Source organism: Mangifera indica, chromosome 3 (genome assembly GCF_011075055.1).
Source record: "Mangifera indica cultivar Alphonso chromosome 3, CATAS_Mindica_2.1, whole genome shotgun sequence".
In the NCBI taxonomy this organism is placed as follows: domain Eukaryota; kingdom Viridiplantae; phylum Streptophyta; class Magnoliopsida; order Sapindales; family Anacardiaceae; genus Mangifera; species Mangifera indica.
This window is the reverse complement of record NC_058139.1, coordinates 12,280,137-12,304,444: the sequence shown is the minus strand read 5'-3', so window position 1 is coordinate 12,304,444 and position 24,308 is coordinate 12,280,137. Positions and strand designations below refer to the sequence as shown.

Genomic DNA, 24,308 nt, shown 5'->3' with positions numbered 1-24,308 from the left:
AATTATCAAAGAACATAACAATAAAATAAATAGTGTTTTCAAAGCTATTTTCCTTGAAAATCAACTCACATTACTTCAATTTAGAAAGATAAAGCATTAGTAAACCAACATTTCAACTTATATTATATTATATTGGTGTGTTCTTGTAAGTTTATACAATATGAAATTTTGAAGCTGGGACATAATAAAACTTCCCTCCTATAACTAGCCTCGGCTCTGACTCACTGGCTTGTAAATGAAAAAACCAAAACATCACTCCTACTATGAAACCATCCTCGCCCCTTGAACTAAATCAACTGGGATAGTTAGATTATACAACTTTAATTTAGAAAATGATATTAATAATAGATGATGACATAATTACCTACAAAGGGTGAGGAAAATGGTGGTGGATTCACTGTGGAGAGACAAAAATGCAATAACCAAGGCCTTATTCCTGTAAAAATTGGAAGTCTGGATTCTCAAGGAGTTCAGCAGCAGGCTTCACATCTGAGAAATCCTTCTCTTGTAAGGTCAAAGAGAGATCATCCACTGAGAAAGGAATGCTGCATACAAGGAACACTAATCAGTAAGAGCTTAAAACACCCATATGAAACATTTCCCTTTTCATCTTCACGTACCTGGAATCATCATCCAACAAGTAGGATTTGCTATCATCATCAATGGAGTCTTCTGTCATAAGAATTTTCATGCTAGATATAACCTGTCGAAACAAAGGGTGAAGCACCACATTAAAAAGAAATAAACAAGGATTTGGAAGGACTGTCTTAATTTATTTGACTTACATCAGGGGATACACTTTGAGTATTGTTGTCATTGTCCCCGTAAAGCGTACATAATCTATAAAGCTGTTGAACGCTGAACACCTGAAGAAACCAACATGTGTCAAAAGAATCTTAAGTTTTTTCTACTGTATAATACAAATCCAAAATTATCATGTTAAAATGATAATAATGCAACTCATTAACTAAAAATACTACTTTGGGGAAAAAAACTGACATAATGTTGCTAATACAATAGTCCCAAAAAGCATTATATTTTACACTTGAATTGTGCTTAAAAGAGAGACTTACAGGACACAGTTCAGTTGTAATTTCATCATATGATATTTTAGTCTTCTCGTGAATAACCTGAGAAGCAATTTAAATAAAAATTAAAAAAAAAATCCTTGACATTAATGATAGGAAAAAAAAAAAAAAGAAGGAGAAAGTAAAGGGAAGATTAAGATCATTTCCATTTTGAGGAAATGTAAACAGTAGTCACTGCAAGATCTTCAAAAATAGCCATCTCCAAAAATTCCAAAATGAACATCTTTATAACAAGCTAATTATCACAACAAAAATGGAAATGATCATAATATGCATGAGCAGTTCACTGGACATTTTCAATTGAAGCAGGATCCAAGCTATCAAGCAGCTTTAGTGACAATGCCAATCTACAAGGTTATATATATGTTGTATTTAGTGGACTTACTACTCAATTACAATGATAATGAGTGGATCCCAAAGCTAAGAGCCACAGCTCTACCATTTATATTACATGAAAATACTGGACTTATCATGCAATCACTAACACTAGCTTTCATCGTCCATCTTAACTCAATCTCTAGTTTTGAAAATCAGAAATTCTTGACTAGAATTTACAGGCGGTTATTACTCCTGAAACTCCTGTATAAGGCTACCTGTGACCACTACCCAAAAAAACACAGTACTTCACCAGAGAAAGAAAATCAACCATTTCTTCATCATCCAATGCAGAATCCCTACAATACCTCCTAACTAGTAACTAGTCTAGTAAGAAAACCTGTATATGTAGATCAAATCATTCATTGATTTTTACTGGCTGACTCTAGGCATCTATTCAAAAACCATTTTAAAATACTTAAAGACTGAAGAGTGGGTGTGTTGAGATATAAACCTATTCCTACAATCATTTTAAATCCATTTGCTTGATGAATGGATGAGTTTTGACTGACAGCATTTTATAAAGTTAATGCACTCTAAAGTCTAGCAACACCAGAAATCTTTGCTATACTATTCTGGCCTTGGTGAACCCCCTTTTGTGATGGGAGAATGCATAGTACCGCTTTATCCTACTACCTATGTTGGAAATTTCAGTTACAAAATGAGCTTTTATGGAGTCAAGTTAGCAATCTTCACAATTGAAAGAGGGACATAATACAATGCTTAATTCATAAGGACAGCCAAATAAGATCATCTATTACCAGGCATTAAAAAAAATAAAATGAAAAAGCCAAAAAATTACATCTTAATATAAGAAATCATAAAATAATGTACTGAGCAATTTATATTTTTCAAACATAATATTAAAGAAACACACCAAGAATCCAACAGCTTGTCTAGTGTGTTTGAGTTGATCCCATGATGAACCTGCATACTGCAACAAGAGGAATTTTCAGACAAGCAACAAATGAACGGTATAACATTAAGGCTGTTGACATGCAATCAAGATTGACAAAGAGGAAACTCCAGTTAGGGAGGACTGTCGAATGGTGGAAAATTTAGAAATTTACAGTTACTTGTATAAAAGTTAAAACAGTACCTCAACTTTTGCTTCCCCACACCATAGTTCTATTTCATCTAAACCAGATTTTAGATATTCTCCATTGGTTAATGTGCAGCACTCTTGACGAGAAAGAAGGCTGTATTAGCGATGCAAACATTGAATAAAAGTTAATATGGAGGAAGATCACTTCAATAATTTTCATGATAAAAGTTAAAAAGATCAATTGTAACAATTGATTTTTTTTTTTTTTAATAAAAGGATGAACAAGTTGTCCACCAAATTAAAGGAAAAACAATTGACAAAAGATTGGGCAATGAGTTACCTGTTAAAGAGCTGTACATCAATATATGAGAAAACTTGAGTAAAGATCTTTTGCACGAGAACTTGAGGCACCTGAAACAGTTGTAACCATAAGTCTCTCACGCATGAAAAATATGCATAACTTGATATAGAAAAACTAAAATCTCATACAAAATTTTCTTTCAGTGTAGAGAGCAGCCCATTAAGGCTCTCAATAATGCTGCTCCAGGGACTAGATGCAGGACCATCGTTAGAAGACTGCTCAGATGTTCCATTTGACGTTGTTGGTTCCTAAATCAATGGGATAACACCTCATTGGAGTCAGAAAATTTGCACTTCCAGGATATAACTAACCGATCTCAAGTAAAATAACCAGCAGGGCATTTAAATCAAGCACAAGATCCTGCCCCTTAGTACTCTTACAATTACTGTAATTTCCAGCATGGTATTTTTGCACAATTATAAAAATGCAAGCAAGAGCAGGCAAGACTATGCCGAATATTTGGCACAACACCAATTTTGTCAAACAAGCTGCTATTGTCAATTGGTCATGTAAAAAAATAAATAACTCAAATTCATAACTTATAACTAATGAACTTTGTAGATACAATGCCAAAATTAGTAAATTAACTTTCAATTGATCACAGATAAAACACTTCAATTTTCTCTTTTTGAAGCTTTCAACAAAATGCATCACAAAGTATATGGGAAAAAGTGTTTCCTTAAATTGTTAAAGTAGTTCAAATATAGCACGTAAAAGAAGATGCACAGTTAGAAAATAAGACACTGAAAAACAGCAGCAGAAAATTAGGAGTCAATTCACCTGGATACAAAAAGAAATCAGTAAGGAAAATTGATTTTTTAAAGAAACAAGAAGAGAAAACTAAGAGTTCTCATACCTGGATACAAGAAGAAATAAGTGGAGACAGATCCTTTTTCAAGTTGTCTCGAATGATCCCATAAATTGTTTCCACATATGCTGTAAGCTGCTGCTTAAAAAGCAACGCTGGATATTTGGCCTCAACCTGGCGCACTATATCTCCAATCGGAAGGTTGGCAGAGGAAGGGGATGAGCGGAATCCCTGCCGAATATGACAGGTTTTGAAAAATAAATGTGTTCCGCATAGAGTTCTTAATTATGATCATATTAAAAAGCAATAGTTAAAACTGTAATCTAAGATAAGTATGATTACTTGGGTCATCCGTTCAAAAAATGAAGGTGGTACGGGAGGCTTTGACTGTGGATTTGAACCACTGGCCTTTAAACTCCGTTGAAGCAAAGACAGTAAAAAGGACGTATTAGATAGCCAGTAAGCCATATGATTACTGCTGTCAGGGTTCTGCAAAATATTAAATAAAACAAGCATGTTGATTTCTTTTGCTTTTTATCAGTCTACATATCTAAGGTTTAACAGAGATAAAGTACTCAAAAACCAATACAAAATCATGCAATTTGCATTTATAAAAAGTTCAAAGTGTTTAATAATTTTCTTGAAACTAAAGTTCATAGAACTGCTGAAAAACAGAATTTATCCCAAAAAGATCTCCCACTTCCTCACAAGCATCTTCAAAGTGACTTCAATCTATTTCTTACTAAATAACCCAAAAAATGGCTAAAATGGTTAGATTTTAGATTCACTGTACACCAATCGGCTCCTTTTTACTCCAGTTTACTATTCATCACCCTTTTCTTTGCTTTTCTTCATCTTTTTTCCTTTTTTCTTCGCTGTAGATGTGAGCATGGTGGGCATGTAAATGGTGGAAATTCACATAACCTCCTTAATCTGTGTACACATTCTTTAACCATGCTAAAATCATAAGGGATAAAAGGTCCTTCCATTTGGGGAAAGATAATCTAGCATCCCATCAGATTTTCAAAATCTATAAAGAATCAACCGATACCCAAAAAAAAAATTAGTGATGGGAAATGCAATCCAGCTTTTCATACTAAACTAAAATGGAATTTTCACAATTTGGATCTTATGATCAGAACCATAGATGACGAGGTAAAAGTGTTACCAGCAAGTGACTCCCCCAGTGTTTTTCCATAAACAGAAATTTACACAAGCACTGGAAAAAGGAACAAAAAATAGCAGAGAATAATGGTGCAATGTTTTCCCAATCACCTCTATGGCAGAGCCAATCATCTGAATGAGACGATCAAATACACTAGTTTTTTCTGCCTCAAATGATCTCCAGTAAAGAAGACATTTATATATGCTAAATGCTGCAACTGGTTTTTCATTACTGAACCCAAGATCTCCTGACACACATTTGATTAAAGCATCTATAGATTCCTGCACCATGAAAGACTTCAAAATTAAAGAATAAATCCAATTGAATTTCAACTGAAAATAAAAGAAAGATAACTCAAAGAATAATACTATAATTTTCCTTTCTGTCTAAATGACATACATTTTGCCGTTCAATCGGGGGTATCATTGATTTACTATCAGATGTACCAAGCTTCTTAACCGGAGGGCCATTTTGTGATTCCTGCATGAGTATGCTCTCAGAATTATAGATATGAAATATCAAAATAGCACACCATAAAACAAAAATGCATCTACTTTAATTTCTACACTCACAGATTGACCGTTTTCCAGAGGCTGCAAAAATGCAGTACAAAGGTTTAGCAAATTCCCCAAATATGCGATGTAAAAGCAAAGCCTAGACATAAGCAAAAATTTTTGTAACATGTTTTTACCTGAGTTGCACTTGATAACTGTTTTGAGATTTTTCTAGAAGCTGAATTCATCAGTGCTTGGTGCCGCAGAATTTGGTCCTCAGTTTCCATGTCAGAAAGCTTTTCTTCAAGCCTGTAAACAATGTAAGGAATAATTTGAACAAATTAACAAACCCAGGTTAATCAAGGAAAAAAGAAATTACATTAGAGATGCAACTAGGGACAATTTTGCAAAAGTAGACAACTTATTGTATTGACCTCTGCATTGTAGTCTTTAATTCAATTATCTTTGACTCTGCATCCGAAGCTTGCTTCAGCCGCTCTTCACAAAGTTTATTTGTTTCTTCAAATTTCTTCTCTGTTTCATCAATTTTCTTTTCCAGTGAACTTGCCAGAGCCTACAATGGGTAACCCAGCATGCAGAGTATCAATAAGCAAAGATAGAAAATATAACAAGAATGACATGAAAGTATGCATCACACATATAAGCTCAAAATCTCATTCAGAAGCAAATATGTTTGAACTAACCTTGAGTTGTTCATTTTCTTCAGTGAGTTTATTCACCATTTCATTATCACTAACATAGACTTCCTGAACAACTGGAACTTGTTCACCTGCTTTTTTTTCAGTCTTTTGCTCCTTAATGACCGATGACTTCGTTTCCTGTAACTGTTGTTGCGTCTGTTGTAAAGCTGACTTCAAATTTTCAATTTCCCGTGTTTTGGCTTCCTCAAGGTCAGCCTGCACTAAGTTAATCAAGTTATAAGCAGGCAATATGAAATACTATAAGCATTATCTACTTTTTGAAACCAGAGGGCCGTGCTATAAAAGTATCAAGCATAAATATATCATATTTATACTCCATCTGCTTCTTGTTAAGTTATGAACTTCTTCAACTTTTTCCCATAGGACAGCAAAGAAAATCTAAAAATCACTTTAATAGTAATATGCAATTTATTGGCAGTAATAAATTGTAAGTTATATATAATTTAATATGAATCCCTTCTTAAGCAATTAAAAATCATTGCATCATAAAATGATTGTATCAAGAACACATGAACATAATGTTATCATCATCATCTAACATCAGCTACCCTAAAATTTTGTGATGCACAATCATATTTTCATAACAATTTATCAGAAAAAAAAAAGTATTCTACCCTCATTCGTTTCTCTAGCTGCAAACGCCATGTAAGTTCTTCAACTTCCTTTTCCAGTTTACTTTTGGCTGCTTGGAGAGCACCAGTTTCCTTAGCAGCCTACAGACATACAAGGACGAGGAAATATTCATGCAAATGATCACTTCAAGAAAGATGAGCATAAAGAGTATGAATAACCAAACTGACGACCTCAGGATTTAATTTCATAATTAGTAACAACAAAAAGAGACGTAAGTATAAAATCGCAAGAGAGAAAATGTGAAATTAATGACCTAAAAACTTGACAATTTACTTGCAACCTGAAGCAGGTATATTTCAGATCCATTCAACAAAATATTTTACCCTTCTAAATATTCAGATATTCCCAATAAAAAATCATCAAGAACTAAAGATAGAAAATTAACATAACAGAAGAAAATTTGGGAGTTGTTTGTAATTACAGGTATACTAGTACAATTAATCAACTAATATATTTCTGAAATAATAAATTACACTGGATCCTGCCGCTAAGAGTGAAATTACCACTTCTAACCTACACTATGTTATCTGTTTTTCCAAAATAGTGTAGCAACAATTTATTTCAGTTTATTAAATGGTAAGGACTGACAGAAACTTCAAAACCTAGTTAGTAAATGAACAACAACCATTTAGTTTTGTCTTCTAAAGGACCTCCATTAAAAGGTTTTAGTTTTTCTTACATAAACTAAAAGCAGTCTATGTTGTCGCCTAATGATGTAAACTTCTGGTCTGGATATCCTGATAATCAACGTAAATATTCATTTGGTAAATTAAATTTGTGCAAATATGTTTTGTCAAAGAATCAAAATAAACCTACAATTATCAAACAAAATAAGCATATGCATGCTAATAAACAAAATTTAAGCTTAAAACTATGGAGATATTGAGTTCTAGTTTTCCTGATTTCTAGGAGATTTACAGCAAATACATCAATTGATTTGTTTAATATTTTATCTCCATAGATTAAGAAAATTCCCAATCCTAATTTATTAGTTTCCTACCTTAGCAGGATTTAGGTTTTTCTTTTAAGTTGTTTTATTTGTTTCCCGAAATAGTGGAAGAAGGTTTTTAGCCTCTGCACTATTTAAAGCTTGTATATTTCCTTGTTATGCAAGGGAAAATATATTCTATTCCATAATTTTCCACATGGTAGCAGAGTACTCTGTGATCTCTAAAATTTCCAAATGACCAAAATACAGGATAGTCACTGAAAAGCATAGCTCCTCCTCCTCCAAAGTCACTTTAGGCAAGAAGTCATGGTCTCAAGCAATAGTGGAGGTTCAAATGGTAGTCGCATCTCTATTACAAGATACAAGTTGAATGGGAACATCTATTTGCAATGGTCTCAATATGAGATGATGTTCATTTGCAGTAAGGGAAAGATGACTGCCTCGCTGAAGTTGCCTTTCAACCAAGGAAATATGATCGGAAGTTTCAGGCATGAAAGTCAGAAAACAGCATGGTCATGTCATGTGTTGCGTACATACTAGAAGAAATTGAAAGAGAATTGAAATTTAAAGGTTCAAAGTATAGAATATCGAAAGGAGAAATTTCTTTAACTCTCTCTTTAGCTTATTCAAGCAAAAAGGGTGTGTATCTATTATGTGAAGTAGGGGTGGGGGCTATGTATAGAACTCTTCCCCCCCGGCCTCTCATCTTGATGAATATTATATAGGCTTTCTTCAAGAGGTGGAAAACCGTTCTTTACAACTCCCTTTTGGATTTCCATCACTTGTAAATAATTATTCAATATTTGTCAAGTGGGACTGGGTGAGCTAAAATTGTTATATTAAAAACCTCACAAGGAAAACCCAATGGGCCAATCATTTTCATAACGAAAGACTTAGGAGAAAACTTCATACTTTATGGAACAATGAAAGAAATTTAGGAAGCTGTTAAGAAGACATATTCAATAATGAAAATACATCAAAGTTAATCAAGATAGAAAATATCCTTCATGTGTTTAAGTCAAGGTGATTTGATAGTGACTCAATACCTTGATACACTTGTCATTGGCAACACTTGAATATGCTTGAGAAATACAAATGGGACAACCCATAAAATCGAATCCAGTACAAGAAGATTGCTAAGAAGAAAAGAATGTACAAGTTCTTGATTGGTCTCAATGAAAATCTTGATAAAGAATACTGGGTTCAAAACCTCCTACCTAACATTCTAGAAGCCTACTAGTTCCTAGAGAAGAGTGTAGGGAAAAGGTGATGATGGGGTCACTAATTGCCACACTGAATTTGGAAAATTTTGCACTTACTATTTGAAAATTTCAATATCTTAGCAATGACAAGCAAAAGAGAGGATGATCATGGCGCGACCATTGTCAAAAACTTAGTTATATCAAAGACACTTGTGAGATGGTTCATGGAAGACTAGAGGATTTCAAGCTATTAGGATCCCAACCCATGATTCATCCAAAACAATAAATAAATTCAAAATACAACAAAATAACAATGATTTTATTGATAGAAAGAGGTTGCAAACAAATAAATTCAGAGCCTCCCATTTTTTATCATTCAAAGCATCAGAGACCTCTACATTCAACCTTTAGGCTGCCCATAACCTTAGAGTTGTCCAAAATTCTCTAATTCTTCTTCCCTTTTCTTGATAACCTTAACTATCCCACATAAATAAAATCTAACTTATAAGATATAGACAAATGTTTTCCTATCCTAACATTATCCATCTCTTTAAAAATTATTTTGTCTTCAAGAAAAGAAATATTGGTTTCTTTTTACATATATATATTTTTTTCTATTTTTCCTCTTTTTTTTTTTTGCTGATTTTTAACTTTTTCAAATTTAATACCTTTTTTTCTTGCTTCTTCTTGTTTTTCTCTTCCCTTTCTGCCATTTGACCAAAACATTTTTCTTTTTTTTTTCCTTTTGTTTTTCTTTTATCAATTGTCCAACACATTTTATGTATTTTCCTTTTTTTTTGCCTTTTTATCTATTGCGCTTTTTCTTCCACTTTTTCTTTTTACTTCTTCCACATTTGACCTAACTTCCACTATGTCACTGTTGCTACACTCGCCTTCACCAAGAATGTCACCAATCTCGCTCAAACTTTGACTTTTTCACTATTTTCTAGCAAATCACACATTTTTTGGTTGTTGCAGCCTTAACCTTTCATCTTTCCTATGCCAATTTATCTTTCACCATCATGTTCCGTTGCCAATATCATGTCTAGTGATGATGTTTCAACTTTCGTGACTTTTCCCTTTCATCGATAATCCACCAAACTCCCTTGTCAACAATTTCTGCTCCAACAACAACGTTGCCACACCTTTTTACCTCCCAATGTTGTTTCATATACTTCTATATTTTTGTGACTCTTCGATTTCTCCAGCTTTTTTTGACACTGATCTATCTCCTCTTAACCATTTTGATGCCTTTTTGCCTCTCTCATTGGATCTCATTGCTCTGATACTATCTTTATTAAGATCCCAACCTATTCCCAATACAATATATAAACTCAAAACACAACAAAATATCAATGATTTTATTGATAAACCAACAATTCAAAGAGTTAGGGCATCCGTTATTTGGCCACTTAAGGCTACCCATAACCCCAAGTTTGCCCAAAATTTTATAATTCTTCTTTCTTTTTTTATAATCCTTAAGATAAAAACAAATGTCCCCTTATCCTATCAGGAGCCTTCATATTTTGCTAGTAATAAAAAAGGTTATGACAACCTGACCTTCACTTATGAGAACCCTACATCATTTGAATGTAAACTCTTCAAGAAAAGAGAAATTTAATTATTGCAAAAAATTGTTCAATCAGTCACAATCAACCCTTAAGAAAAGGCTTCTTAGGCATGGAAGTGGCTTAGTGAAGAAATGGTATTTTTGTATCTCAATGAAAATATTTTTTGGATCTTCTAAAGGAAATAGGAAATCTCAAGTACAAACTTGTTGATACTCCTTATGGCCTCAACAACTAAACTAGGGCTAAAGAAGCTAGTACAATGGTAGACAAGGGCAGATATCGAAGACTCATGGGAAAACTCATATATCTATTCCACAATATACTTGATATTGGTTTATGTGTCAGTTTGACAAGTCAATTCATGGACAACCCTAATGAAGAACACTTGGAGATGGTTTATAGAATCCTAACATACTTGAAGCTAACACCGAGCAAAGGTTTATACTTCAGGAAGACATTAAGAAAAGACATTGAGATCTTTAATGATGTTGATTAGGTTGGATCAGTAAATGGCCAAAGATCAACCTTTGAGTATTGTACCAATATATGGGGTAATCCAGTCATATGGAGAAGAAACAATTAGTTGAATCGAGTAGTTTTGAAGTTGAATTCAGAGCCATGGCATAATGCATTTATGAAGGAATATGGTTGAGAAGAATACTAAGAGAACTAAAATCTCAAATAAGGAGCCTATAAAGATGTCTATGACAATCAGTCTTCTATTAGCATTGTAAAGAACCCTATGCATCATGGCAAGACAAAAAATGGGGAGATTAATGGTCGCTTCATAAAAGAGATCATAGAGGAAAGGATAATCAAACCATTGTTCACACCAACTTTTCTTCAAACGGTTGAGGTATTCTCCTAATTTCCAAGAAATTTACTACAAATAAATTCAGCCTTAATTTTCTTCACTACTGGGAGTTTTACAATAAATGATTTGTTGGCTATTTTATTTTCATAGATTAAGGAAATTCCTAATCCTGATATATTAGTTTTCTGGTTTACTGGGATTTAGCTTTTTTTTGGATAGGTTTTATTTGTTTTCTGAAATAGTGGAAGAAGGTTTTCAGTCTCTCCACTATTTAAGCTTGCACATTTCCTTGTTAAGCAAGGGAGTAAAAATTCTCTCCAATAATTTTAACAAAAAACTTAACCAATAAATAGAGAATATTGATGAAATATGAATGAGGATATCACCATTCTAAGCTTCCTTAATTCTCTGCGTGCCATTTTCGCTCTCTGGGCACATTGTACGGCAATTGCTGCTTTCTTCAGCTTTAAATAATAGCAACGAGCTATGTTTCGCCGGCAGTAACTCTGCGTGTTTACAATCAGAGGGAAAAAACCATGTAAGAAGGTTGTTAAACTCTTAAATATTAGATGTTGTTACAATTAAAATCAACATTGACTTAGATAAGAAGCCCAGTCTTTTGATTCATTATTCTGTTAATGCTTTTAGTTTATATCCTATAACACTAACAATCTTACTTGAACCAATTGTCAATTCAGAAATTTTAATCTAACAACATGAGTTGAGAAACAATAAACTAAGAAATCATAGTTCTGATTGGAGCAGAAAATACAATGAATTCATATATGCTATGCAACCACACAATTTCGTTTCAAGTAGAATCTGATCATAGCTAGGTCCAAAGAGTACAAACTCAATACCATTAATTAGAAAATGCCAAACCATTATTTCCCTCCCAAGATTTAATGTAAAAACAAACATATATCTGTAGAATTTCGAAATCCCAAAGTTCCACCTATCACTCAATTTCTATTAAAATTTTTTATCATAATTAAGGATAAAACCGTCATTCTACTGATAATATTAAAAAAATTATAATTTTATCCTATTTCACCCCAAGTTTTGAAAACTAACAGTTTCATCCTATTTTCAAAATTATTTTATTTTTGGAAAGTGGCTTTTTCCCCCCAAATTGCTAGGGTGTCTATCTTCCCACTAGCCACCATCTCCAGCAACAACGAAGAGGAAAAGATAGTGACACCTCCATCAACAAGGAGAAGCTTTGCTGTCAAAGAAGAGACGTCTTTGTCTCTTCATTGACATCAAGAAAGAGACAAATGTCAACATCTTTTTTTGGACATTGATAAAGACACAAAGATGTCATCATCTCTTTTTGATGTCGTCACAGATGGTGGTTAGTGGAAAGATAGAAACCCTAGGGATTTGGGGTAGGAGAACCACTTTTTAAAACTAAAAAATTTTGAAAATAAGGTGAAATTGTTAGTTTTTAAAATTTGAGAGAAAAATGAGAAAAAATTATAATTTTTAATATTATTAGTAAAATAATTGTTTTCTTTTTAATCTTAACAAAAAATTTTTAATAAAAATTAGATGATGAGTGGAATTTTAGATTTTTAAAACCTTTGTGCGTTTATTTTTACGTTAAAACTTGGGTGGGAAATAGTCCTTCACCATTAGAAAACTCAACTTCAACAGACAAACAAACAATTGTTTTGCCGAAAAGTTTCCGCACATTACCCACAAGCCAAAAAATGAAGAGATGCAAACCGAAAAATATAGGACATAAAGACAAAAAGACACAGAATGGTAATGTCATCTCACCTGGATAATAGTTGCTGCTCTTGTCCGCTTTCTAAACCTAAGCTCATTACAAGCAGCCATCCTGCGCATGCCTGACTGAATAGATATCGCTGAAGAACGCAGCTTACTGTAAGCTTTCTCTGCAATATACCTACGCGAATATTTCTGAATTTTTACACAAGCAGCTTCTCTTCTCATTCTCTCAAACTGATGGAGTGAATTTTGTCCTACAAATAGCTCAGAGGATAAACAGCTGTAAAATATGCATAACTCAACTCAAAGCAATAATTCAATAAATTTTAGACAAAATGCAACAGCACACAATTAATTCACCGAGATGCACAAGTGCTATCATTACCTCTGCAAAAGGTTTGGATTTGTATCGCAGACAACCGCAACAAGATGAAGCGCTTACGACAAAAATGCGTACGAACTTTCCTCTGAATGATGCTTGCTGATCTTCCAAGTACCTCTTTTCGTCGAGCATCTAGTTCTGCCATCTGACCTGCTCTCAGAAACACTTTGGTCTTTCCAATCTGCATATAATTAAATCGATAAGAGTGCTTTTGTAAATATTAGCTACCAGATAGCATATATATTAAAGGGAAATTGAAAAATTTAGCCTTATTTTAATCCGTGTATACATATATGTTACTCATTTTAAAATTTAAATAAATATACTACAACAATACTCTACTTTTCCAAAATACCCCTCTTTAAATGATCCATACAGAAATTTTTTTTTCTCTGAAAATTTATTCTCTCTTCTTCCTTAACTTTCAAGTGAAGACTTATACAAAGAGATTTTCTATCTTTTCTCTACAACTTTAAAATTGTATTGTAATGAGCAAAAAAAAATTATTTGATAGGATTTAACTAAAAAAATGAAAAGTTAACGTTTAACTAAAAAAAACAATTACTGAAAAATTAAAAAAAAATGTTAAAAAAGAGTTAACGTTTAATTAAAGAAGGGTTAACATTGGCCAACCCTTCAATTTAAAAAGGGTTGACATGAGCCCACCCTTTTATAAAATAGAAGGGTTAGCGTGACGCCAACCTTTTTTAAAACTAAAAAGGGTTGCTATCGCTAACCCTTGGCACCAACCATTTTATTTTATTGTTATGAATTTTTGGATTTTCTTTCATATGGTGGGCCATATAAGTTAAAATATTATTTTTATAAAAGAAAATTCAGAAATTTTTAATTTCAGTGGGGCCCACTGCATGGGTATTGGTGTGAATTGAATCTTTTCTACAGTGAACTGAATTTTATAAAAACATAAACCAGTGGGTGTTGGCGTCGCCAACCCCTTGGCGTTGCCACCAAGGGGTTGGCGACGCCAACCCGTTCTTCGTCTGAAAATTTTTCAGATTTAAAATTTTGTATTTTATAATCATTAATATAATATTATAACAACTTTAAACAATAAAAACAATATGAAATAACAATATTAAACAATTTAACAACATAAAATCACAACAAAATTAAATTTCACATGAATTTATGAACATGAATCTATCATACATTATTTGATTTTCAATTGTTCATAAAAAAACACATAACATATAAGTTTTATTATTCAATCACATGTTTTCTTTGTTGAAAATTTTTTTTTTCATACTGCAGAGATTTTTTCCTCACTGGAAGGCTGAAGAAAAAAAGAGAGATGGTGTTCTCTCTTTCTGCATGAGTTACATCAATAGAGGTATTTTAGGAAAATGTTATACTGTTGTAGTAGTTTTGTTTAAACTTTAGAATGAGTGGTATATATGTATACACAGTAAAAAAGGTAAAAATTTTAATTTCCCTATATTAAACACTGGCTTTTTTGGTGAAAGCGTCAATATTGTGATGCAACTTGAACCTAAAACTGGTACAATATGACACATTTCTAGCAGAAGGGAATGTGCAACTTCCGCAGAAGGAAACATTTTTTAGATATGGTTCTACACAACAGATATTAATGACAACAAGAACAACAGCATTGAAAAAAAAAAAAAAAAAAGAGATAAGAGTAAAACATGTACCTGATAACCTTTGAGGTCCACCTTCTCGAGAAGCCTCTTGCAAGCAATGACCTCATCATGGCTGATAACAAACGGGTAGAAGCCAAAGAATAATAATGAAACAGCCAAGGCAGAACTTTTCAAGATCCAACAAATGGCAAAAAAAAAAAAAAAAAGTTTAACTGAACTTTAATAGTGTAGAGAAGTTACCTGGCATCCGAGACATTTGGTGCCAAGATGCCAAAACGAGCTAAAAACTCTTGAAATGGCTTTCTAGTGGGATATCCAGCACAACTGATCCTAACTGCCTCCATAACACCCTGGAAAAATGAAATTCTTTGAGCTTGAAATTGTTGCACTGGGCACTACAATCACTGCATATATGGCAAAACTTACCCCACAACGTAGCTGTTGTAAAACATTATTATTCTCAAAGATTCCCGGCCTGAGAACAGTATTCGGCTTAATACACCGTACATAATGCGGTTCAGTGGCACTCAGTGTTTCCAGCAATACTTGCAATTGTTGCTGTATATAAGTTTTTGATAAGAATGACCACCGAGGACTTCAAAGAAAATATAGGCAAATGATGCGTATCAAGGCAAACCTTAAAGCGAGAACCTATGGATGAGAACTTTGACGATTTGGAGGATTCCTCAGGTAAAGGTGGGAATAATGCTGAAACAAAGGGACATCCAGAAGCACTCAGAAGAGCTTGATGCTCAGGAACAACATAATCTTTGTTCTTGTCCAGAAAGAGCTCAGTCTGGTATGTGACCTGAAATCATATTTTACCAACAGTGAGTGACCTGAAATCACTGCTTTCTTTTAATACATATTTGACTAAATTTGGCATAGTACTCTGCAGCCGAAACAACATGGATACGTACATCACCAGCATAGTGAGAAATAGTGAAGTCAGTAGGCGCCAATTTTGGCTTGCTGAAACGCTTATTGTCTTTGAAAGTCTGGTATAGTTTCTCCGCGAAAGTCTCATGTGTTGATCGAGGAAACATACTAGATATAATTACAATAAGCATGTCAGAAGATTATCCTATGAAGAAGAGAAAATAAATGAAGCAAAGAGGAAAAGTGGTAACTGCATTTTGTTTCAATACATACCATGCTTCATCCAGAAGAGCGATGATGCCACCGGGTTTCTGAAATTAAAAGGTAAAGATTAGAAATACAAAAAACAAATGAAGCACAAACTTCTCTTTACTGTCACCATTTGGAGAACTTCTTCACAGCAATAGAGCAAAACTAATTTAAGAAACCAAAAAAAATGAAGAAATCCAAAATAAACTGCAAAGGTAAAGTAGGATTGCAGTAAAACACTTGATATGCAAAAACTGTGGAAGTATATATTTGAATGGAAAACATAAATTCATCTTTATGACTATGTCAACAAACAGTTGTGTACGGTGCCATTCAATCTCATGTAAATTTGCATAGTAACAGAACAAATCAGTGAACATTTAGAAAACACCGTAACAATTCTTCCACCAGTAAACTGTTGTACCTGGAGTTCCCTTTTACAAATAAAATATAAATGAAAAAACTTAATAAACAGTTGATCATTAATGTCCTGGAGAGAAACAGTTATTATGCACCAGATCCCTCTCAGCTAAGGTGAACATGTATCCAGATTCTATATCTACAAGTCCATTAAGTGTGTGGCTTTAATTGTTCCAATTGATACTCAGAGGTCTGTGTGCTTGTGCTTAAGTGCAATTGGTCTTGATGCAATGAAGAGTTTTGCATGTCCCAGAAAAAATGCTGATATAACAATCAAAACAGCCTAAAGTAAGTCAATTTACAAAAAATATCGGTTAATTCTGGCATTATAATGTAAAATGCAATCCAACATAAATTGTTAACCATCAGGAGATTGAAACACCTTTTCAATAAGATCAAGAACATCCTGATTATCAATGAACTCTATGTAGCTCCAGTTAATTTCTTCCCTCTTATATTCTTCTTGCTCCATCTTGAAAACATGCTGTGAGCAGAGTATTAAGGTTAAATAGAGTTAGTTTATACGTTACAATAAAAGACTAAAAACACGAAATGAATGCAGCTAAATCTTATGATTAACCTGGTTAAAGTGTTGCTGCAGCTTTTCATTTGTCAAATTGATACAAAATTGCTCAAAGCTGCAGACAAGTAGTCAACATCAAAAAATGAATGTGATCATCAAAATATGCTGACTATGAAAGTCTGAAAAGAAATTCCAGTAGAAAAGACAGAGGCACATTATCATAGATTGACTTGTACATGCTTTAAGAATTCAAATATCCAACACATTGGCTATTTATTGAAGCAAAAGCAAAGAGCTAGCAGAAGAATTTAGCAAAGGGCAACCACCCAAATATTTCCCCCAGTGGAAGATGAAGAGTTGAATACTAGAATGCATCATTAGGACTTTTGACAAGATAAAAATAAGAGGAATTCTCATATCAATCTAAATGTGGCAATACTGCCACTAATGTTTCCATTTCCTTAAGCATTATCATCTCAGAAAACACAAGAATTTATGCAGTTCACCCATAAGAAATTAGCATCATAAATGATGAAAATAAAAGCGTACCGGTTAAGCACCTGTTTGTCTTGAAACTCTCAAATCCGTAAATATCTAGAACTCCGATTAGGATTTTTGAATTTGGATCTTGACCGATAGAATTGTTTATTTTGTTCACAAGCCTGATTCAACAAGTCTATAAGACATCAAAAACACTGGAAACTGAATAGATCAATGAAAGGTTAATAAAAATTGTTTCTTATATGAATGAACTTGCAAATACACTTGAACCTACCAATCAAATAATCTCGAATAAACAACTTTAGCTAAAGCATCTCTATTGAGAGTTGCAGAGTTTGGATCAAGACATTTTGTTATGCTTTCACCCCGAGTGATAATGACACGTTTACATAAGGAATCTTCAAGAGCTTTCTGATCACACCTGAACAAAGTAGCGGATAAGGATTTGCCTTCCATGATTTATAATTAAAACAGTTATGTGAATATCAGTAAAAGTTCATAGTATAATAAGCTACATGAGAAGTTCAGCCACGGTTTTGAGATGAAACCGAGATTTATCATCCTTAGGTTCTGAAGAATCTGGTTCCTCTCCCTTAGCAAACTCAATGTTGCCCAAATGGAGTATTGCAGCAACAACCCGGAATATTGCATCCTAAGAAAGGAAACTCCTTAGTTAAGTTTTATATAACTATAATTCATAGCCAAAAATTCTAGACAAATTACCTGGTCATCAGAACTTATCCCAACAACATCCATAGCTTTTCTGGTTGCAACGTACTCCTTAGAATCATCCACTCCATCTAGTTCATAGCAATTTGATTGATTTATGTAATGAAAGGTCCTTGGATTTCCCAATTTGTACTTCTCAATGTCCTGATAGAGACCATAATAAAAATATGGTTAGAGGCACTACACTAACCAGTGAAATGAAATTAAACAACTACATTGATATAAAGTTTATCATGATAACTTCTAGCTTAATAGTACCACATAAATCCTAGTAGAGCCTTTATTCATTTAGAAATAACAAATTGAATGTCCTTAATGCACACAAAAACAACGGACTTCATTCTATGATACAAAAATCACAAACACATGCTGTTGGACATGGTAACTCACAGAATCCAAATACGAAGACACAGATATATATAGCATGTCTTTGCACTCCTAATACTTCAATAAGAAGAATTAGTATTGTGGCTTCATTACTTACGGAAAAACCATAAAAGTTAGAACATGAAAATTTCATAACAAAATATGTGTAGCATCCTCAAAAGAGTTATATTTCGTAACTCAAGTAACATCCCAAAATTCTTATTCCAGGTGATGTATCATCTTATGAGGCATAACTGTATCACTTGGTATGGGAATTTTGGGATGCGTCTTCACGTATACAACATCAATCCTCTTGAAACAATGTCTATATTTTGGCAAAAGAAGGAAGGTTCGTTTAATTTGATTATAAAAGCAACCCCTTCTCTAATTGTTAACACACTTTCAACAAAAACCTCCTATAAAACACAAGTCCACATTTAGTGCAAGCATTGGTTCTACAAAAGCAAAAAGTACTTTTGGAACTATAAAATTGGCGCAAGTAACTAGTGTTATAATTTTTTTAAACAACAAAAACTCCCTCAACAAGATTAAAAACGTCATAACATTATCAAAAAGATGGACAATCAAACTGCTTTCCGATTCAATAGCATAGTTGTTAAAGACAAAAAACGCCCAAAAATGATGAATGGTCCCATTGCCTAAGCGAAAAAAGAGAGGTGAAGGCATTGCTTTTGGACTAAAAGCCAAAAAAAATAATAGACAGTAATCACTCAAATACTACAATATAATATCATAGATAGAGTCTCAAAAGTATAAATAAATATTTATAATAAAATATAAAAGAATATTAAAACTTTTCAATTTACATAAACTTTTATTAAATATATATTTTAATCAAAATCTAAGTCTTTATCATGGAAAGTCATATCTTCTTCCTCATCATCAAATTTTTTATCTCCGATTTCATCTATTTTTTGTCAAAACATTTTTCTTGATTAGAAAACTTATATTCTAAAACTTCTTTATCTTTAGATATTAACTTAAGGTTAGATTTAAAAAAAGAAAAGATTTTGATCTTTTTTGGATTGTCACAATGAGTGATTTATAAATAAGAGGGTTATAAAATTAAAAAAAGATTTAAACCTATATTAATATTATTCGGTTTGGTTAAAAAGTGTGTTTTTCTAGTGTTTTTTATTTCTTCTTAAATGGAATAAATGTGAGATTAAGTTGTGCTTTTGGACTTTTGCTCACCTTACATGTGTAGAGGTGATGGACCTATTATTTTGAGGAGTTTCTCGCTTAAACACGCTTTTAACAACTATGTTCAATAGACTAGATAACAACTCAATCCCTTTTCAATATAAAAAAAAAAAAAAAAATCCTTTGAAATTACTTTGCAAAGGGATACCCATATTTATAGTAATCCAAAAGGGATGGAAAAAGAAGTATAAGATGAAGTACCATCAAAATTTTGTACATAGAGAATAATTATATGACTGAGAAACACTATAGCATTATATTCATTTTATCACCAACCACCATCATAAACAAGCCATACATTGTACTACCATTGTTCCAAAAATATTAGAAAAAGAAGAAGAAAAATGTTTGAAACCTTGTATTTGATAAAGAATTAGTGATTATATATCTAATAAGCATCATAACACCATACCAATTTATCATCACTCAACACAAGACAAATATCATAAACAGGACATACTTTACCTCTGCTGGTGCTGCACAAAGCATGTAAAAGCAATGATAATTTCGCTCAGGATCAGACACTTGACAGACACGGGAACGTTCCAGTAAATAAGTTTTAATGGCAGCTCCTGATATCCTCCCAGTTTGATCAAACTGAATCTCCACGAACTTGCCAAAACGACTGCAATGACATTACAAACAATTCCAACAGAATTTGCCATGAAACAGACAATACAATAAAAATCCTAGAACAAGTTTTCTCACCTAGAATTATTGTTTCTCAAAGTCTTTGCATTGCCAAATGCTTCTAGGACAGGATTGGACTGCCACACAAGGAAAAAAATGGAATTAATGCAATATACCATCTTAGTCACATACCACCAAATTGGACAAGTCATAAGACTAATTTGCTACCTCTAGGACTTGCTGCTTCACAGACCGCTTGTTTTCAGCTGTAGTTCTTCCTCCCATATGGGCAAGATAACTCATAAGCATCTTGGTGCTTTCTGTTTTACCAGCTCCACTTTCCCCACTAACCAAAATTGCCTGGCTTATTCCCTCATTAATCATCTGTCTGCAATAAGGAATTTTTATAATTCAGATGCATTACAAAACCTATAGCAAAAAATAATTAGGACAGACCAATGCGTAAGATATATTACCTATAAGCAGAATCTGCAACAGCAAAAGGATGAGGGTTCAGCTCACCAAGGGCTGCCCCTTTATATTGTTCCATCGTATTATTATCATACAAATGAGGAAGTCTTCGGAAAGGATTCACAGCAATTAATATATTTCCTGTATAAGTCTGGAATAACCAGTAGTTAGTTTAATACATATAAAGTTTTACCAGGGAAAAATAAAACCGAAGTAAGAAATTAGCACCAGAATATTAAGCACATATGCTAGCAGAATGAGCACTGTCCAACGCGAGAACAAAAATAAAAAGAACACAAATGCATGAAATAGTAACAATGATATGAAGCATCAAATAAGAGCTGCACAGTTAATGTTTTTACCAAACAAGAAGCCCTGAAGGAAAATGTTTGTATACAGATTAATTGTTTATACTTACATATATTTCGTTTATATCATATCGACATTTTAAATTGTACAGAACCCCGGGTTCGTGAAGATAAGCCAGCTTCGTCATATCATCGACACCATTTTCAGGAAATTCAGTGTCCTTCGGATGGACATTGGGGGCTTTGGCAACAACCTAGAACATGCACAGTAAATATATAAAGAACACTTCAACAAAACCGACAATTTCTTGTAATTAAATAAAAAATGAAGCAGATACCAGATTTCATAAAGATACAGTCAACATGAAGTGTTAAATAACATTCAAGGAAAACAAAAAGTTTTACAAGCATAGCTACCATTTTTCTTATAAGAAATGATTAAACTATTGTTAAAAAAATAATAGCAACAATAATGAGATAGGTACATCAGTACACTAAATATCTACGCAAAAACAAAATAAAAACGGCACATTTAGATGAACCAAGTCCAAGGATTCTAATGTGAAATCCTGCATTAATTAAGATACTTGCACAACACAAAATAAGAGGGGCAATGACAAGCAGCATTTGCTATTGGAATAGCCTCCCAAAAGAAAGACGAAAGCAACTTTCATCACACAATGATATTTCCAAATTTTACTAACTTTTTCCTATTAAATATTAGATCATTATTATTTGAATAATATTATATGTAACTATTTTGAATACATAAATATGTATATCATCATGTAATTATGTATTATTTTATTTTTAATTCGAAATCACTCAATCATATAATAACACATATAAAATATGTGTTCAAAATGAGTACGTATCATTTTATTGTTATCATTTATCCTAAAATTTGTGTCAACAAGGGTTTTCTTTTGTTTTTAGCCAACGATTTAAACACCCAGATCAAACAGTACACCAACAAAAACACAAAACCAGTCATTTGACTGTACTGTGTCCAGGCACAGCCTTCACTCTAACAAGCAATACTGATATGAAGCAATTTCGTATCCAAGAAAAATGTAAAAGGGTAACGACCGTCTACTTTAAAACACATGCTGAAAGATGCATTAATTAACATATTCTGGAAGCAAATCTTCCCCAATCAATACTTCTAATATAAACTTCCCATGTTCGGCATATAGTCTAAAAAGTTGAATTTTTATGTTAAAATGTCCAATATGCATAATACTTTAGCTTTATTTACTACTACACTACTGGGTTTAATTTCTAAACTAAATTCAAAATATATGCTATTTTTTAAACTAAATTTTAATAAATTATTATACTAAGGAGGTATCATTAGATAAACGTCAATTATAAAATAAAGAAATAAATTAAGAAAATCATCAATCGTAAAAACTCAAGAAAAACACAATACCAATATAACATATTTGATGATATACTAATATCTGTAACTTAAAATGTTTAATACTAACTTCACGTAGATATCATAATAGTAAAGTTACAGATTTTGGGGGTTTAGTTATTTTTTTATTTTATTTTCAAAATTTTATACTGAAAGATTGATTATATTTAGTTTAATGTTTAAATATTTCAATAATTTAATATTTTACATAATTATATTTTTCTATAAATAGTTACACATATAATCCAATGTTACACTAAACACATGACAATATTAAACATAATCCCCTTCACTTTTATCCAACTCAATATGAAATATTTAGACCAATGCAATGCGAAGAGTTAAACATACAAAAAATATAAGGGAAAATTATTTCCTGTTTCAATGATCCAATAATCTGGATTAAATAAGCTATACTAAAGAAGCATAGAATTACAAGTAGTGACTAACTTAAAATGCATGTTATTATAGGACTGGTTGTAGTGACAGACAGGGCAGTAGTCAAATACACGTTACCACGTAATTAAATCCAATAGTACCTTCATACAAGATATATAGAATATAATTTCCACATACACATTATCCAATTATAAAATGTAAAAAAAAAAAAGATTAATAAAATTACCACGTAATTAAATATTTGGGTATCAATGTTTATATACAATGGTTACAAAAACAAGCTTTCAAAGATAACAAAAAGTACCCTTTTTCTAGTATAGAAAAGATGCATAAACACGACTGAGAGGCAGCACTTACCTCCTTCCCTAATGTACACTTTATTTTGATCTCATCATTGTTAACTGCTATTACCTCCCCATCTATCCAGGTTACCTCCGGATCCTCAGTCCAAACAGCAGACCCAACCGACAAATTGACTTGACCAGCCTGAGGGCAAAGTAATCATAAGTAAATCAGCCTGAGAAAGTAGTCTGATCTTCATCTATAAGATAGGCATAACAAAACAAGTACAAGCCACGCAACTCTATGAGCAATAGTTTGGTCACTAATATCAATGGAATACAATTCAATAGCATAGAACATAAGCTATAAGTCATCATTTTTTTCCTTCTAACACATGATAAAATATGGGTAACGCCATCCAGTTTGAGGGTGACTATCATCACACATTGGGTAAATGTTTCCTCTTGAAAACACAAGTATCAAGAAGTTACAGAAAAGGATCTGAAATTGGCCTTTTTCTCATCTCACAACAATATTTATCATAGACCTTTTCGACATATTTGTACCTGCTTACGTAACGAAACCAGCTTCTCATATATCAGCATTTTCACAGCTAAAACTATTCGACACCAATAAACTTAGTTGACATCAATTAATAATTTAATAGTGGCTTTCTTCAGTGCTATTGCTACCAATAAGTTGTAATGGCTTTTATTTCACCAAGTTTACAACATACTCCAAAGGCAGTCATCATGCAAGCAACAATGGAAATGCCGCTCTTCCATTCCACTCAATTGCATAGCATACATTCAAATACATTAAACTTTCCAAAAAGAAGAAATGGGGCATACCGGGTCCGTCAACACCAAGCACAGTGTGCAAAACATTGAGAATGGATGAAAAAGGTTCAGCCACACAATTAATCTCATCATATATATGCAT

General features: G+C 32.7%; 1 protein-coding gene across 1 annotated transcript; it reads right to left on the bottom strand.

Annotated features, from left to right (window-relative positions):
- Positions 1 to 105: 105 nt before the first annotated feature.
- Positions 106 to 24,308, bottom strand: LOC123211560 (myosin-6-like). Its single transcript, XM_044630366.1, has 40 exons — positions 24,218 to 24,308; positions 23,933 to 23,985; positions 23,442 to 23,570; positions 21,376 to 21,519; positions 20,963 to 21,108; positions 20,715 to 20,874; positions 20,565 to 20,623; positions 20,322 to 20,481; positions 18,261 to 18,410; positions 18,053 to 18,189; positions 17,812 to 17,958; positions 17,597 to 17,698; positions 17,094 to 17,151; positions 16,896 to 16,997; positions 16,118 to 16,155; positions 15,886 to 16,012; positions 15,603 to 15,773; positions 15,392 to 15,523; positions 15,206 to 15,315; positions 15,017 to 15,077; positions 13,347 to 13,524; positions 13,010 to 13,215; positions 11,614 to 11,733; positions 6,673 to 6,771; positions 6,041 to 6,253; positions 5,771 to 5,910; positions 5,534 to 5,645; positions 5,391 to 5,435; positions 5,242 to 5,322; positions 4,953 to 5,123; positions 4,020 to 4,166; positions 3,726 to 3,908; positions 2,998 to 3,117; positions 2,849 to 2,919; positions 2,563 to 2,662; positions 2,341 to 2,397; positions 1,074 to 1,130; positions 786 to 866; positions 621 to 703; positions 106 to 545 (listed from the first exon to the last, which is right to left on the bottom strand). The coding sequence occupies exons 1-40, from the start codon at positions 24,306 to 24,308 to the stop codon at positions 431 to 433; spliced, it is 4,656 nt and encodes a 1,551-aa protein (XP_044486301.1). The 3' UTR covers positions 106 to 430.